We start from the raw sequence: 17,226 nt of genomic DNA, 5'->3' as shown, positions 1-17,226 counted from the left end.
TACCTATACAATAATTTTCATATTCGTATTTACTACAATGTATTCAGTTCAATATTATTATTATTATACCGTTTCGGTTGATTGGTGATAACTATTTATAACGTTATGCAAATTAATTCTATCAACACACAAAAAAATCAATATCTTACGTTAAAATACCAAAGAAAAACAAGACTATATACATTAAAATCATGAGAAGAATATCAAACCGGAAAATTAACAATAATCGATTATAATAAAAAAATGGGCAAGAGATACCATGCTAATTATTAATTATTATAATTAGTTAGGATTTTTAATAATATATTATCATGAAAATTGATATAAGAATACGATACATTTTATTAAACAAATGGACATATGAGATATCATGCTAATAAAAAAAAAATGTAGTTAAGATAATAATAATATAATACATCTTTATCCATACCCGTTAGAGTAAACTTAGAGTTCTAATAAGTCTCTAAAAATGAGAAGGAAAACGTATTAGTTTATGTAAATGTTTATAAAAATATATTTATAACTCGCCCAAACGATGTATTAAATAAATTAGGGTTCTGTGTAAATTTTGCCCAAATGATATGTATAAATTCGCCCAAATGAAACCCGCTTCACCAGGCTATACCTTTAATTAGAGGTGGGTGGGGTGAGTCATCTATGTAATTTTTCGTAAATAATATTAATACAATACTTTGGAATATTTTAGTAGTATAATAATAACTATTATGTATTAATTATATTATTATTATATGTTGAATAGTAGATGGGATGTTAATGGATGAATATTATTGAGGGTGGGTGGTTACTTAATATGTTTCGCTGCACCTATATTTTTAAGGATAGCCGCTACTGTTAGAACTTATGTATTATGTTTTTTTGTAATTATAATGATTATAATATTATATGGTTTAAACTGTCTAAGGTCATATATTTAGAGAAATTTTTATTAAAAATTAACATTTTTTACAAACTGAACCCTTTCGAAGAGTAGACAAATTTCAATGACCAACATTTCGAAGTTTCACTATACGTACTCTGTAGAGTGTAGATATACAATTACTAATCGATATTAATCATATTATTCATACTAGCGATGTAAATACTGTGGTCTGTAACGTTGTTTCATAACATAGAAACTGTTCCGTTTTTGTTGCCAATAATTTATAACTTATATAAGTTACAAGTTATAACAATAATTTAGTAGTCTATTACATGTTAGTTGTTATGTACGAGTAGTATATTATTGTAACAAGCAACTGGTTTTTAATTTCAACATTTTTCAAACATAGGTACAAGTACAAATAAATTAAACAATACAATCATAAAATGTAATAAAGGAATCTAAGCCGGAAAAATAATTCAATCTAAGCTTAGTAAAAATGTTGATTTTTTTTGTGCAGAATTTGTGACTACGCCACTACGGATAGAATTAATTATAAAACTTATTAAATATTATACATTTATACAATGATCATTAATCAATGATAAACATATTGACGTGGTAGAAGATAAAATATAGAATAATAATCGACTATCTTCAAAATAGTAGGTACCTCTCAGCTCTCATCAACTCATCTATTATATATATCAGCTAATATCAGGACAAATCGATTAAAGTGGTCATCAGTAATATTCACATTGCTAGCTGATATACCATTTATACCAAGGAATAAAAAAAAATATTAAATATCTTATCCTTTGTTTGTTTGAAGTTAAGAGAATGCTGCACTCGCATGGCCGCATGCATTATTTCCGTTTTATAAACATACTATATTTTGCTCAAATTTGCGTTCAACAGAAATATAATAATATATTAATATGATACTTCATTCTAATATTAAAGCTTACAATATAAAATCGGTTCGACTGAACACAAAATTACTAAGACGTACCTATATATGCAAGACGGAGACGCATGGCAGGTATAGTCTTTTCTTAAACAGTGCTCAATTTGATAATTGATTTAAATGTTTAAACAACCATTCATCTAGTTTTATAAATTATAAATGATTATATACATATATATTCGTTTTAAAAGTAAATCATGTTTTTAAAATTTCAAAACCTGATTTTTATTAATATTCATTTAAATTGATAGAAAAATTGAAGTAAAATATTTTTAATCCTTATAATTTTTTAAGTTTTTTACTTTTTTGAATGACAACATAGTGTTTTAATTTCATATTTCAAAGTAGAATAATTTTCTGAGTATTTTGATATATAAAATTCGAATTTAGAGTGAGTAGTTTATGAGTTATACTTATTTAAAATTTATAGACAAGCGGAGTAGTGGACAAACATTTTGCGGGGTAACACAGTACCACTCCACTCCGCGCAACTAATCTTTAAATACGTATAACTCATAAACTACTCGCCCTAAATTCGATTTTTATGTATCAAAATACTCAAAAAATTATTCTGCTTTGGAATATGAAATTAAAAATCTATGTTATTCAAAAAAGTAAAAAATTAAAAAAATTATAAGGATAAAAAATATTTAAAAATATAATTTTTTAATAAAAACATTGATTTTTAACAATTTGAAACTATGTAAAAAAATATTTTCAAAAACATTAACACTTTTTAAAATAATGAGTGTTGTTTGATAAAAGAATCACCCTGTATATAAATATATAATCTTTATATAAAAATATTATATATTTTTTGTTTAGATACAGTAGAATAGTTCATTTTAATGGTTGTGTTAAATTTGAATCCTATGCTATTTCTAAAAAGTACTATAGTACAAATATCTGATATTCATACCTAAGATTTGAAAATTAAATACGAGGTTGCTTATAAGTAGTTCATAATGAAATCATTATATCTAAAAATTATCTAGAGCATATACTGGCACAATTTTTTTTATAGACATTCAAAGTTTAAATTTAGACGAATAACTACATATTTATACCATAGTTAGTATAAATTACTACCATTAGTTAAAATAGATTTGACGAATGATGGATATGGTAATTACCTAACAAGGAAGCACTAGAAAGAATATCAGAGAAAAGAACTTTACAGACTATTATCAAGAAAATGAATGAATTGTAGTATTGGACTAGCTAAAACATAGTGAGATCCTAGGATTAATCATAGAAGGATGCAGCCTTAGAATAAAAACTATAGAGGAAACTACGACTGTAATAATATGCGAAAAATGACAATTAATGAAGGACAGTATTGAAAATGAAAATAATGAAGAGAAAGGAAAGTAACAAGAAAAAGTGAATAATTGCTGTAAATCATCTCGGGACTAAATACACAAAGAAGAAGATAATGATTTTTAGTTATTTTGTTGTACTTAGTTCAAAAATATTATTTGCAAGGACTTGAAACTTAAACGTTTATTAGGTATTATATATATTTTTAAACAATCTCATAATGACATTTTAAAACATTTAGATTAATGTTATGCTATGGCCTATTGACTAGTTTTACTACGAAACTAGATTCACACCGTTCTACGGCAATAGTCAGTATCGACTTATAAGTTAACATAATATAATATAAAATGCTATAAAATACCTTAAATACTCTTAGTAGTAACTATTAATATAGCCAATATATAGGTAAAATCGTTTTTCATATGCAATGATTTATCATTGACTTTATCGAATTAGAACTTAAGTAATTTAAGTATTTAACACATTCATTACAATTCAGACTAAATACTGTGTAACGCTTGAGTAGTTGACATAATAGAGTGATTACCTATATACTGACTACTTTCTCCTATTTTCTTCCACTATTTTTTATTGGTTTTTCCAAATTCATAAATAATATCATAAACCTACTCAAATACTTCCGACGTATAATATAATAAATCAAAACACATACAATTAAAATATAAGCACATTTTCGACATCATAGTGTTAAACTGTTGAATACACTAATACAGTGACTATACACCAAGCGATCACCGCAGAAGAACCACTAGTCCCCACTATTGTATGTCATCACTCATTTCTTGTATTATTACTGTCTTGTGTTCAGGACTCGGGACTTATAGCACTTAAAATCATTAAAATAAGCGCTTAAAAAAATCATTATTAGCATTCAAATAAGCAAAAATGTTTAATAAAAAAAAAAAAGGATAACTAGGTACTAGACATAATTTGTTACTGTGCTAAAAATTATATAATTAGAGATTACAAAAAATATTGAAACAAAATGATTAGGAAAAGTTGCTAACTACAAAATCAAAAAAAAATTTATATTATAAAAAAATTAAACTTCATTTTCGAGACATTTTACTTTATTGCTTATATATTTTCCGAGGGATTTTCTGAAAAAACTATCAAAAGTAGAAAAACTGGTAAAAAAGCAAAAATAATCAGAAAAACTGAAAATAAACATCTTTTTAAAAATCGTAGAAAAAAGCAAAAAAAAGCACTTTCAAATTTCATAATTGAACGTGTTGTAACATTACATACATTTCTATAGCATTTTGCTAAATTTTAAGTCAATCCATAAAAATAAGCAAATGCTTTAAGTTCCGAACCCTGCTCATTATGTTTTATATAATTTATACACTATATAAGTAATATATTTGACGCATAGAAGTTAGATCAGTTTAGTCTTATCAATTTATTTATTATTATTATCATTATTTATTTAATTACTAATCAGTATTACTGTTATAGTAAAATTGTATTGGTAGGTACTTCTTACCAAAACTTTACTAGAAAAATTTTTATCTTCAAAAAGTTAATGTAGATCACGAACATGACATTATTTTGTAGATAGAAAAAAAAAATTAATGTAGAAATAACTTCAAAAAACTTACATTGTCGTAAAACTAAAATACATTTATCACTACACTCTGCCGAAAGTGTGTACTCGTACCAATAAATAAATAATGACATTATTCTCATTTGTTCCTGTAATATTTAGTCTACAAACGTTCCGGTTCAAATATTTGCATTTAGACTTTTGGTTCAATAACCAAAACGCTGTATTCTGATTCATATGCGAGAACAAAGAAACAGGGTTTGTTTCATTTGATTGTTTAGTAGTTCTGCTTGCCTCCTAGTACATAAATTATTTTTAAAAATTATATATGCATGACCATGAAAAGTAACACTATTTGAACTTAGTAATCAGTCTGTATTGTTTCATTTATTTTTAACGACAAAATACATTTGTGTTATTCAACTTCAAAGCAGAATATTTTTTTGTGAATTTTGACGTACCTATAAAAATCAAATTTTATAATTTTATTCGATTGTACCTGTTGGGGTGGTAGGGCTGTAATTTCATTAAATTTAATAAACTATCATATCTTAAAGAAAAAATTTTAAATTAGGTTTATAAAATGCGCTTACAATATTCCTATAAATCTAGGTACAAAAGTATGCATTCTTTATAATATTTTAAAACCCATAATAAAAATCTAAATCGACTAAATCTGTATTATTTATACATTAAAAAATACATTTTCTACAAATATACGGACCTGCATCGAAATATACCGAAAAATTTTTTACTTTGAAATGAATTACGAGATTAAAAAGATATATTTTCGTTAAAAAATTATATGGACAAAAAAAGTTAATTAATTAAATTTTTTGAATATGTTTTGTTTTTAAATTCAAGCTATGTAAAATAAATATTTTAGGTTAAGAGTATCTCTTTGTATATTTTAAGAAACGTTAGGTGTTATTTATCCACAATAATTAATACATAGTTAATATTTTTTTGTTGTACGAGTATAATAATTTATATTTCAGTGTCAAAAAGTTCGAATTAAATCATTTAACTTAGAGAATAAAAAATAAAAAACCGGTATAAATAATGAAATATAAACTGCCTTGAGCAATGTACACATGTATGGAGTATTGATTATACAAAAATAAACTCAGAATACAAATAAATAAATAAACAAACTCCTTGGGCAAGGCGGTTAGTATTGGATGTGTCACGTGTAACGAACAACAGTTAAGTATTTCTTATTAATTTTGAATATGCTGAGCCAAACAATGTACTTTTATTACTTTTACAATTAGGTAAGGGTTTAAAAAAAAAATGTTTAAATGTCTATCCGAGTTTTTTTTTTATTGAAGTTTTTGTTACGGGGGGGGGGGATTGAATGTGAACTGTACTTTAGAGAGGTCTGAATTTTTCGATTTTCTCATGTTTTCATGTGAGACCACAAAAAAAAATCAAATTTCCAAACCATTTGTTTTTCAAAAAGTCAATTTTATTTTTAATTTGAATGATAATATTTCAAAAATATCAATGCTAAATATTTGAAATACATATTTTTTTATGAAACTGATATACAAATAGGATAATAATTTTAAAAAAATGCTAGTATTTTTGGGATTTATGGTTATTTTGAATAATTAATTCAAATTATTTAAAATTTTCCTATCATTCTTTCATCCATAAAAAATTTAGAAAATCGAATTTTTGACAAATTTTTATTTAGATTCATTTTATTTTTTTTTAGATCAACAGTTTCACACCGTACACAACACTCTGAACTCGATGGTAAATAACAATATAATATAATATATTATATTACAATAATATAGTAGTGTCACGTTGGTGTCTGAAGTGAAATTATAAGTGAGTATTAGATCCATGTATTAATTTATTAGATTTAATAATTATAGGGAGCTTTTATATAATTACTGAAGTAATATTTTATTGGAAAAAATTACCTTTGGAGGCTTTGCCATGGTAACATCTTTAATTGCTAATTACAGGAGTAGACAACCTTTTTCTATATTGTAACAAATAAAAAATAAAAATTAAAAATATACCATCATAAACATTAAACACTTATTTAATATATATTATATTATCGAATTATCGTAAAGTAAATACATATATTATTAGAACATACGCCAGTTTGCCATTTACTAACATCAAATTGGTCGCAAAAGGCATGCGTAACGCAGTTTGGACACCCACCCATAGCTTAACATAATAATATATTACCATATATACTAAAGGCATTAAAAAAATAAACATATATAATAGTTTACATATAGATATAATATAGTGAATATTATAATCAACTAAACTCAAAATCCATTTTTATAAGCATATTTATAAAAAAAAAAAAAAGAAACATATAATTCCACTTATGAATCTAGAACATTTTTGGCGTTAACTAGTTGGCTTCCAAAATGACTTATAATAATTATTTAGTTAAGAAATATTTCAGTTAATTAAAAATAAATAAAAAACCAATTGAAATAGATAAGTATCCTTACTAGCTTGAATATTTTTTAAGTAGTTATGTACGTTATAAATTACTTCTGCAATCTGTATGATTATTTTTCCCGCGTATACCACTTAGTACTCGTTTATTTAAATTCAAAATTGATGATGAAAATTTAGTGAATCTTTGTCCATGTCCAATTCGATTTAATTTTCTCACATAATTATCGTCAAATTATTCAAGCTAGGGTTGTAGTTCTACTGGTAAATATGCATCCAACGCGTCGATTATTATGTCAATAATAATAATATTATTGTTTATGAAAACATATATCATTTGCAACTATCATTAGGAGTCATGCTCTTTTTCATTTTGAAATTTAATATCTGTAATTAAAAATATTTAAAAATATAATGCATTGAAAGTTTAGATTTTAATAGAAAATGTAATTTATATAGTCTAAAGTTTAACACTTAATTTTTGTTCTGATGTAGTGATGTGAGTATGTGACTTACTTATGTGAGTTATGTATATAAGTAAATCACTAGATATTCGTTTAATTGCTTTATTGGTATTGCTATATTGGTCTATAATCAATATATACTATTGGGAACACAGTCACAAAGTCTGAATGCAAAAATTAATTAGTCCATTAAATTTTGTTAATTTTAACACAATGTTAATTTTTGCATTCAGACTTTGTGACTGTGTTCCCAATAGTACATATTTATTATAGACCAATAAAGCAATTTAATTTTTGAAAATTAACATCAGAATATATACCTATTATACCTATGCAGGTAATTCTTATGTGCATTATCATAATATTAATATACGATTTCCGTGCAGTATTATTGCCAAAAAATTCATTCTTCGAAATGCTAAAACTTGTTTTGTCGAAACATTTTATAAAAACCGGATTTTACAAAAACGTGTTACATATGTTTTATAGAAGCTCTATAATATTATAGTATATTACTATAATACCTACCTTTATACTTAAATAAAATTGCGCATTCTTTTAAGAATACTAATTTACATTTTATGGCTACGTATCTATAGGTACAGATTTTGTTTTTTGTTTTTAAAATTAAATGAGAATCTAGTATAACTCGGTGAGATTGAATATTGTTGCCAATATTTTTTTATCGTACAGACAGTCAACATTTCAAGTTTCTTAAGGTATACGTAAAAATATTACGATAAAAATATAATAATATTAATTTATAATACTTAGAATATCAGCATACCTTTTTTTTTTGTTCTGTAATTCCGTTGTAATTATTAGAAAAGGCTATCTTTACAGTACGAATAGTTCGATTGCACATCTTTTAGCTTTTTTAATGACACAATTCAGTATGTTAAATATATTTTAAAACTATATGTAACTAATAAAATAAAACGAATCTAAAGAATTACAATAAACGTTGTTTACTGGTTCAACAACGAATTTGTAGTGTTGTTCACATACTTAGTATAACTAGTATAAACTTTGCAAATGTTCGTGCCTTTGATAAATTTAGTCAAAATTTGAAGTTTATATGCTTATAAAAAAAAATTATGCCTATATATTTTTATTTTTTTAAAAATATTTTTATAAATCTATTAAAAAACTTATGTGATGAAATCCTGTATTCAATTTTAAAGCTTTTTGACTGTGAAATTTGTTTTACCATATTTATAGAAATGTTACTACAATGGCAATACAAAAATCTCAAGAATTTTATAATTTGTTCTTTTAGTACATTTAAAAATTCCAACATTCAAAATTTGAATATATTCACTATTATAAGAAAAATATGTCTAAGCACTTTGGTCGAATCAATCTGTGTCCTGTATATTAAACCAACTAATATAATCAAGAAATCATAAGTCATAATATATCACTCAACACAAATGGGATATATAAGGACTTGATATTTTATAATTAAATTAATAAAGTCGTAGATAAATAAAAATACCACATATAAAATTAAAAAAAAAAATAATTATATAATTATAGTTTAAGGTTTTATGTTTTACTTAATATTCCACAAGTTTCGTGCATTTTTTTTTAATTTTCTGAATCCCATAAAAATAATTTAAAATAAATCTAATTCTTGATTATACTTATTACAATTTCAAAATAGTCTAAAGCTTTATTCATCAATCAGTGACGAATTATATGGTAACCCCGAATAGTAAATTGTAATTATTCTATTTTCAAATGTAATAGCTAATAATAGATTATGGATAAGTAGTATGTATTTGTATGTTTACAGCACTTTTGAGCAGGGAGATTTTAAAAGTCTAAGGAGGAGTTTCCCTCTCGAGGCAATTTTTTTCCCTGTATCAAGAAAAAACATTGATTTTCAAAAACCATAATGTATTATGTTTATAGCACTTTTTGATAGAGAGATTTTAAAATGTCAAGCGGGAGTATCTTGCTCAAGCCAATTTTTTTTCCGTGTAACACAAATTATAATAAATTCTGTATATCCTCACACAGTTACACACACTTTTTAAAAAAAAATAATTGTTTTAAATTGAACAAGAACACGGTTTAATCAAGGTAACATAATATTTGAAACAACAGATATTAATAAATTATTTTTTATTTTAATCAAACTGTGTTCTTGTTCAATTTAAAATAGTTATTTTAAAAAAAAAAATTTGTGTAAGGATATATAGAATTTATTATAATTTGTGATACAGGGAAAAAATTGGCTTGAGTTGGGAAACTCCTCCTTAAACTTTTAAAATCTCCTTGCTCAAAAGTGCTGTTAACACATAAATATTTACTACTTGGATATTAAAATTACAGTCAAAATGTAAATAATAATTATTATATAATTATCTACAATACAAATTTAAATTATTACAAAAATAGTGATAATAGATGATTTATTTAGGCATTGGCATTGGCTGTGTGGTAAATTAGAGTTCCAATGATTTCGCTACATACATTGTTAATTAATAATAATGATATTTAAAATTACTATAGTATTGATATGTGGTTAATAACAAAATAATAAAAGTAAAACGAAAAAAAAACATCGGTGCAAGCGGTGCATATTATTCTATAATATCTAAGTAGTTAAATAATTACCTAATACATATATTAAAAGTTTTAATTAATGATTAAATTATTTAAATCAAGTGTATATAAACATTTTTTTAAATGCTTAAATAAGGTAAAATTATGTATATTACATTTCATCTGTGTACAAAAATGTATAAATACCAAACAAAGATCGAATTGTCCAAATACAGTTTTATATAAAAGGTAAACAAGTATTCATACTCACATTTTTCCTGAATTCAATGAAATAATTACGAAAGTCAAAGTAATGGTGTCTTTTTATTTAAGAACTGCAGCACCTAGGTTAGAATATTATTTTATTTGTATAGTATATTAGGTATTCGTTTCATATGCATTATTTGTTGGGTATTATATTGAATAAAAATTGTATTAATGAGTCTATCGTGGTTTATATTACGAGTATATCAATAATTAAATAATTATTTGAGTAAAATAAAAGTATATAAAGTTTACTTGAATTATTTACTCTTAATTTATTTTTAAAAATTAAAAAAATTGTATCATATATACCCACATTTTTGATTAATTTGTGTTTTTAATTTATGGCTAGCTTTTGAATATAATATTCAGATTTTATATTGTGATTGGATTCAGTTAAGAAAGTATAGTTTTTACATATAAAGTTATCAGAAATAAATTCAGCAGTATTAAATAAAGCATATTTAATTGATAGATTTTGTCTTAAGCCAAACAGGAGTTTTATAGTCTTTTTAAAATGCAATACGAATTATTCAAATAAAATAAATAATTCATTACAACATACCGTGACCAGTGCGTATTTAGGATTTTACTGCCCCGGGTACACATTTTTTTAATGCCTTTTTCCTCTCGCCTGTTTTTTTTTTATAGTGGCAATTTTTTTTACTCTAAAAAAACTTACAATACATGTGATATGCTAATAGTATCATGAAGTATAAAAATCTATCGAGTGTCCTAGAATGTTGAATATCGTAGGTTTTCTCAGTAGTACCCATGACAACATAATAATCAAAGCCTAGAATTGTAAAATTTATTAATTAATTTTCATATCATATTTATTTTCAAAATATGTTTATAAAACAAACATCATTACATTAATATTATAAAAAAAAGTTCCCAGTTAAATTTACTACCCCCAAAAAAGTGCTCTCTGTGGAAATTGCCCTCCCTTGGCCCCCCCTAAATACGCCACTGACTGTGACTATTATTATCGTAATATTACATACGTATACCTAGATTATAATAAAACCTAATTTTATAGTTATTTTATGTTTAAAGTGCACTCGCTATTACATTATTATTGCAGTAACCACACGCGGGATTCACAGGCTAATGAGATAGCTATTATGGACGACTCGGCAGATATTACAGTTTGCGACGGCACCACATTCGACACTCGACCAAAACAACCATATCAACCGATTGTTTGGCGCAATGTTATACTGTGCTCGTTGGTCCATTTAGGTGCACTGTATGGCGCCTACTTGGCGTTTGCTTCTGCAAAAATTACTACGACTATTTTCGGTATGATTACTCGTCAATAAACATGACATATAAGTGGTGAATAAATAAATTACATTTTTAACTGTTCTTGAATTCAGCGATCAGTTTGTATCAAATCACTGCGATTGGCGTCACAGCTGGATCGCATAGACTTTGGTCGCATCGGGCGTACAAAGCGAAATGGCAATTACGGTTAATTATTATTACGCTCAATACGATAGCGTTTCAGGTATATTTTTGTGATTTTATTTAATATACATAAACATTATTTACGTGATCAGAATTCAGAAGTATTAATAATTAGTCGTGTTTACTATAACATAGCGGCTTATAGCAGTATAATAATATGTTCTCGTTGCGTATTGTCTATACTATACACATTAAACATTAGATACACAAGCCATAAAGTATTTAATATAATTTGTTCCATTATTTCGATAAGAATTTGGGTAGAATATGGGTATAGTATCTTGTACATTTTGTTCATAACATAAAGCGCTAATACGGCAGTCGAGTTGCCCATCGTGGCGGGTTCGTTGCAATTATTTCGTGCGGCATTTTTGGATGATTATTGGATACTAGGTCAAAAGTCGAGATCACGGTTCACTAGTGTACACCTCTGGATTTCATCAACGTTATATTTTCCATGCACTAATATAAAAAAAAAAAATACCTCTTTACCAACTACGTATCATTATATTCACGACTGCCGATCGACCGATGTACTATAAGATCTAAGACTATCTATGAGTATCTGACTATATGGTAAATAGGAAAATCGTATAATTTTCGAAACCCGACTGCTTTGATCGGAGAGCATATCACTCATAACAGTAAATATACATAGTACACTTATAAATGATCATAATATACATCATACGATCTCACGAGTACCAGTGTAGCTACTGCGAAAACGATAAAATTCCAACATACCAGCTTGCAGATGGCTAATACTAGTGATAGATAAGCTTAACCGATTTTCACGGCTTATAGAATTCAGTTTACGAATGGGCCCGCGATCACAGGCTACACCACAAGTACACAGACACGAACGCCGACCCGCACAACTCGAATAGAGGGCTGTTCTTCTCGCACGTCGGTTGGCTACTGTGCCGGAAACATCCGGACGTCGTCGAGAAGGGTCGCACCATCGACACCAGCGATTTGTTGGCCGATCCGATCGTGGCGTACCAAAAAAAGTAATCTTATTTTTTAGTAATTATTTGTGGGTTTTATTGAAGAAAACGTCAACAATTATCTATATTTTGTAATAATAAACTTTAACAGAGATGATAGGAATTTTACTCATTCGCGTGTTTTTTTTTTTTTATAATGTTATTGTACGATGATTAGATATGCATATAGTGAAGCAGTAATATTATAATAAGTTACCCGATGTTAAGTTATTGCTGAAATATTGAACATGATAAACTATAGGAACAGTAGGAACCTAGCAATAGCCGCATGTTTGAGACTTTCAGCGTAATTTTATCGTTGTATATTTTCTTCCAGAATATTTTTCTTGTTTTCGAATTACATTTTTTTGAGAACGTTGCAACGTTGAATTCAATAAATATAATAAAGTTAAAATTAGAAATGTCAAAGCATGTTTTGGGGTTTCGGGCATGTGTCTGTAACGATGTATAATTTTTAGCGCGCTAAATTCACTGCATTTTCGCGGGTTGTAATGTTTTGTATAAGTATAATGTATATACTATAAAGTATAATCACGATCAGTGGTGGATTTAGGGGGGGAGGGTGCTTGGGAGCTGAAGCACCCACCGTTCCGCGTATTTTTATTAAAAATTACTAATAATTCGCCAATTTAAAAAAAATAATGTTTGTTAAATTGTTTTAAATTTTTATATTGCTTAATTATGTTTAAATAGCAAATTATTAATTTTTTCCCCCGAATTGTACAAAATAAGTACTTTAGGACTATTATTATTAACAAAATAGCACCCACCGTAAAAAAATCCTAAATCCACCACTGATTACGATACCGTTCATCCGTTCACATAAATCATAATTAACCTTTCTGTGCCGGTAAAGTGAGAGCTAGAGAGCTACTCATTTGGCTATATATAATAATTTACGTGTCGGTATTGAAATATTATGTTATGTTATATTGTATAGTCATGAATATACTTTTACAGTAGTCGATTTCGTCAAATTGCAAATAATGTGATATTCATCGTTAATTTTTTTTTTTTTTTGTACGCACAGATACTTTTGGTTCCTGATAACGTGGGCATGTTTCATTGTACCCACACTTATACCAGTGTACTGTTGGGGAGAAACATGGAGCAATTCTTGGTACGTGGCCGTTTTGTTGCGGTACGCGCTCACACTCAACGGAATCTGGTTGATCAACAGCGCCGCGCACGCGTGGGGAGGAAAACCGTACGACAGGTAGTACTGTAACAGTGAATTCGTGTAAAATAGGTAATCGGTAGATAAAAAAAAGAAACTATTAACGAGTATAACAATAAAATAATACTATGACGAAAGTGTAAAACTTACAATAAAACAATACGCAATTACGTAAACGCTGCTAAAATAGTAAACACTAAACGTCAGCATGGGCGTGTGGCGACAGACTTATCGAGATTCGATTTTCTGAGAGGCTTTGTACATAATACGGTCTTGAACAATTTTCAAACGTTTTATAAATAGCTCACTCACGATTTTATGCGTACGCACGAATGGATTATTTAACTGAAAGCTAATTTACGTACACGATGCGACTGGGACCGTGTGCTGTATATTGTCTCCGCTTCCAGTACCACCCGAAAGTTGGAGTAGTTGGACCTCAGTGGCTCAGTGGTTCGATGTATTTTTATGCCATGCCTATTGCAGTTTCTCGGATTTTAAGTATCATATGTAAAATGTAGTTTATAACTGCTTAGTGTCAGGGTTTTAATTTAAAAGCTTAACTCTTTCGATACGCGTAGTATATATAGTGTAGTATAATAAAAACGACCGTTTTCCCTGATGCAAACTTTTTTTTGTTTTACCCTTCTAATTATTATCAAGAGAATTATGTCTCACTAATCACTCGCGTGTGTTGTCTACGTCTCACAAATGAACATTTACAACATGGATAATATCCATTCAACAGAACCAATTTTGATTTAATATTAAAGTGAATTGATCCATATCGTAAACCATAAAGGTAAAAACAATAATAATATGATTCATTTTTATACTAATGGAAATTATTCAAATATTTTAGTTTTTGAATGAATAAATTTTTTTTTTATATTTGGAAATAGTTAAGATTTCGTTTCCGTATGTACGTTAAATTTTGAACTTAATCTAATAGTTAAAATGGAAACTATGATTATTTCCTTGAGATAAACCTAATCCCGGAATGTATTATATGGTTGTAAATTTTAATAATCTTTTTAATATGGAAATATATATTTTATAAACTATAATATAATATCATAATGTATAATTAGTTACGAGTTAACGACTGACTTATAATTAATGACTTACAAAATTATTAAAAACAATGTACATAAACACGCAAAGCACGCCGTGTAGTTTTTGGACCAACTAGGGAGTTGACTGTTTCTTTATATGTTTTTCGTTTGTGTTGTGTACCTATTACGCAGGTACATCAACCCGACGGAAAATCTTGCGGTGGCCGTCATGTCGGTGGGCGAGGGCTGGCATAACTACCACCACGTGTTCCCGTGGGATTACAAGGCGGCGGAACTGGGCAATTACAAGTTCAATTTCACCACCGCGTTCATCGACCTGTTTGCTAAAATCGGATGGGCGTATGACCTGAAGACCGCGTCGACGGAGTTAGTACGTAAACGGACATCGCGTACCGGCGTGATCGAGTCCCCGGATAATTCGGTGCCACTGCCGTGGGGCTGGGACGACAAAGACTGCCCTCAGTCGGATCGCATGGAGGTTACGATCGTAAACAGAAAGAAGGGTTGATCAATTTATCTATATAATATGATATTATGATCGCACGACTGTGTGTCTGTACAAAAGAAGATAATAATATGTATGAAACGAATATATTTTAAAAACTTTACTTTGAGATCTATACAATTTAAGAATTATGTATAAAATGTACAAAAAACGAACTATAGTAAAAATAAAAGTTAAAAAGTTAAAAATATTGCAAAACTATGGCTAATAAAATTCAATAATTTGATATCTATTGCTATGTCATACCAAATGGATTTATAATTTCTCCTGTGATGAAGACGAGCAGAAGAAAGGTATGTAAAAGTTATAAGCGTTCTTAGTCCTTTACTAATAAGTACAGCTCAACAGCTAATAGCTATACCAAGATGTAGGTAATGCACAGGAGTATAATATGACACCGTGGCTTATTGCTTCAAGGAAAACGATGTACTCAGAATGCCTATCCAGAGCGCCGTGTAACCGTTTACTTATTTCAACTACGTTGAAGCTATCGGCGTACATAACATTTTTAATAATTGGTAAAATTAACAAAAAAAAACAACGGGAGAAAAGAGGTAAAGTAGCTACTAGCTATAGTAGATACCTAACCACTCTACTGTACAGTGTACCTACTCATTGATGAGTAAGTCTGTACTAAAGTCTGAAATGGAGTATGGGCGTGTTCAATTTGAATTCAATGATAAGTCATTTAATTGTTGCATACAAAAAACGTTTCTGAGCAAATACGGTCTCTTAGGCGATATTACTTAGAACATTTTAGAGTATATTTTATATTGCTATTAAAGTAATTTATTTTACTTTAGTAATAGGGTAAGTTGAATTAATTTTTAACCAAAAACATTGCATTTATATCTTATGATAATATATTTATACTATCAATTATTATAATAGTAGTGTATAGAGTATCGAACAGTGATCAGTTTATATTCTATATTATTGTTGATTTTTGAGTCGATACCGACCTACCATAGAACGGTGTGCATAGTTTCTTCGTATAAATAGGCAAAAACACAAAATAAATCTAAATTTTTTTTCAAATGTCACTGAATTTTTGTACACAAATTAAACTAATTCAGGAGATTCTTATTAGACATGTCGAAATATTAATTTTAATAAAATTCGGTATTTCGAAATTTTTACCGTTCCCCTGAGATTCGACATAGCGACAATCTACTGTATAAATACTATTAGTGCTATTACTTATAGTTTTCCTATTAATAATATTTTTAAATTTATAAAATAATAATAAAAACCATTATACTGTTTAGTATGTAAGTAAAAAATACAGTTGCTGAGCAAACTTGTGAGCAACTTTGTATTAAATTTTAAAATATTAAACATAATTAAATAATAATGTTAAAATTAAATAAAATAAAAATGTTCAAATTTTTATCGATTTTTAATGTTTATAAAAACAATATTACTAATATTCCTGAAAATAATTTGCTAATTCTCGTAATTTTGACCAAATTGAACTTCAAATACTTAATACTTATAACAAAAACAATGTATAAGAACCTTGTATTAAATT

At 27.4% G+C, this 17,226-nt stretch overlaps 1 protein-coding gene across 3 annotated transcripts; it reads left to right on the top strand.

Moving 5' to 3' along the window:
- Window positions 1-5,913: 5,913 nt before the first annotated feature.
- On the top strand, window positions 5,914-15,841 carry LOC113549734 (acyl-CoA Delta(11) desaturase-like). Of its 3 annotated transcripts, none has more exons than XM_026951184.1 (7): window positions 5,914-5,942; window positions 6,458-6,576; window positions 11,545-11,762; window positions 11,840-11,970; window positions 12,735-12,940; window positions 13,968-14,153; window positions 15,362-15,841. In XM_026951184.1, exons 3-7 carry the CDS (start codon window positions 11,585-11,587, stop codon window positions 15,696-15,698), a joined length of 1,038 nt encoding a protein of 345 aa, XP_026806985.1. In that variant the 5' UTR covers window positions 5,914-5,942; window positions 6,458-6,576; window positions 11,545-11,584; the 3' UTR covers window positions 15,699-15,841. The 3 variants fall into 3 exon arrangements, with proteins under 3 accessions (XP_026806985.1, XP_026806986.1, XP_026806987.1); XM_026951185.1 differs by lacking the exon at window positions 5,914-5,942 and adding an exon at window positions 5,949-6,011; XM_026951186.1 differs by lacking the exon at window positions 5,914-5,942 and having other exon boundaries at window positions 6,458-6,498.
- The last annotated feature ends 1,385 nt before the right edge of the window (window positions 15,842-17,226 follow it).

Source organism: Rhopalosiphum maidis, chromosome 1 (assembly GCF_003676215.2).
Source record: "Rhopalosiphum maidis isolate BTI-1 chromosome 1, ASM367621v3, whole genome shotgun sequence".
NCBI lineage: Eukaryota > Metazoa > Arthropoda > Insecta > Hemiptera > Aphididae > Rhopalosiphum > Rhopalosiphum maidis.
The sequence above is the reverse complement of the archived record's forward strand: the minus strand, read 5'-3'. Positions and strand labels throughout refer to the sequence as shown.

Excerpts from the sequence above, each read along its gene's own strand:
- LOC113549734 (XM_026951184.1), top strand. The coding sequence starts at position 11,585 with ATGGACGACTCGGCAGATATTACAGTTTGCGACGGCACCACATTCGAC. Across the intron at positions 11,971-12,734 it reads TCAATACGATAGCGTTTCAG|AATTCAGTTTACGAATGGGC; the intron begins GTATATTTTTGT and ends CACGGCTTATAG. Across the intron at positions 14,154-15,361 it reads GGAGGAAAACCGTACGACAG|GTACATCAACCCGACGGAAA; the intron begins GTAGTACTGTAA and ends CCTATTACGCAG.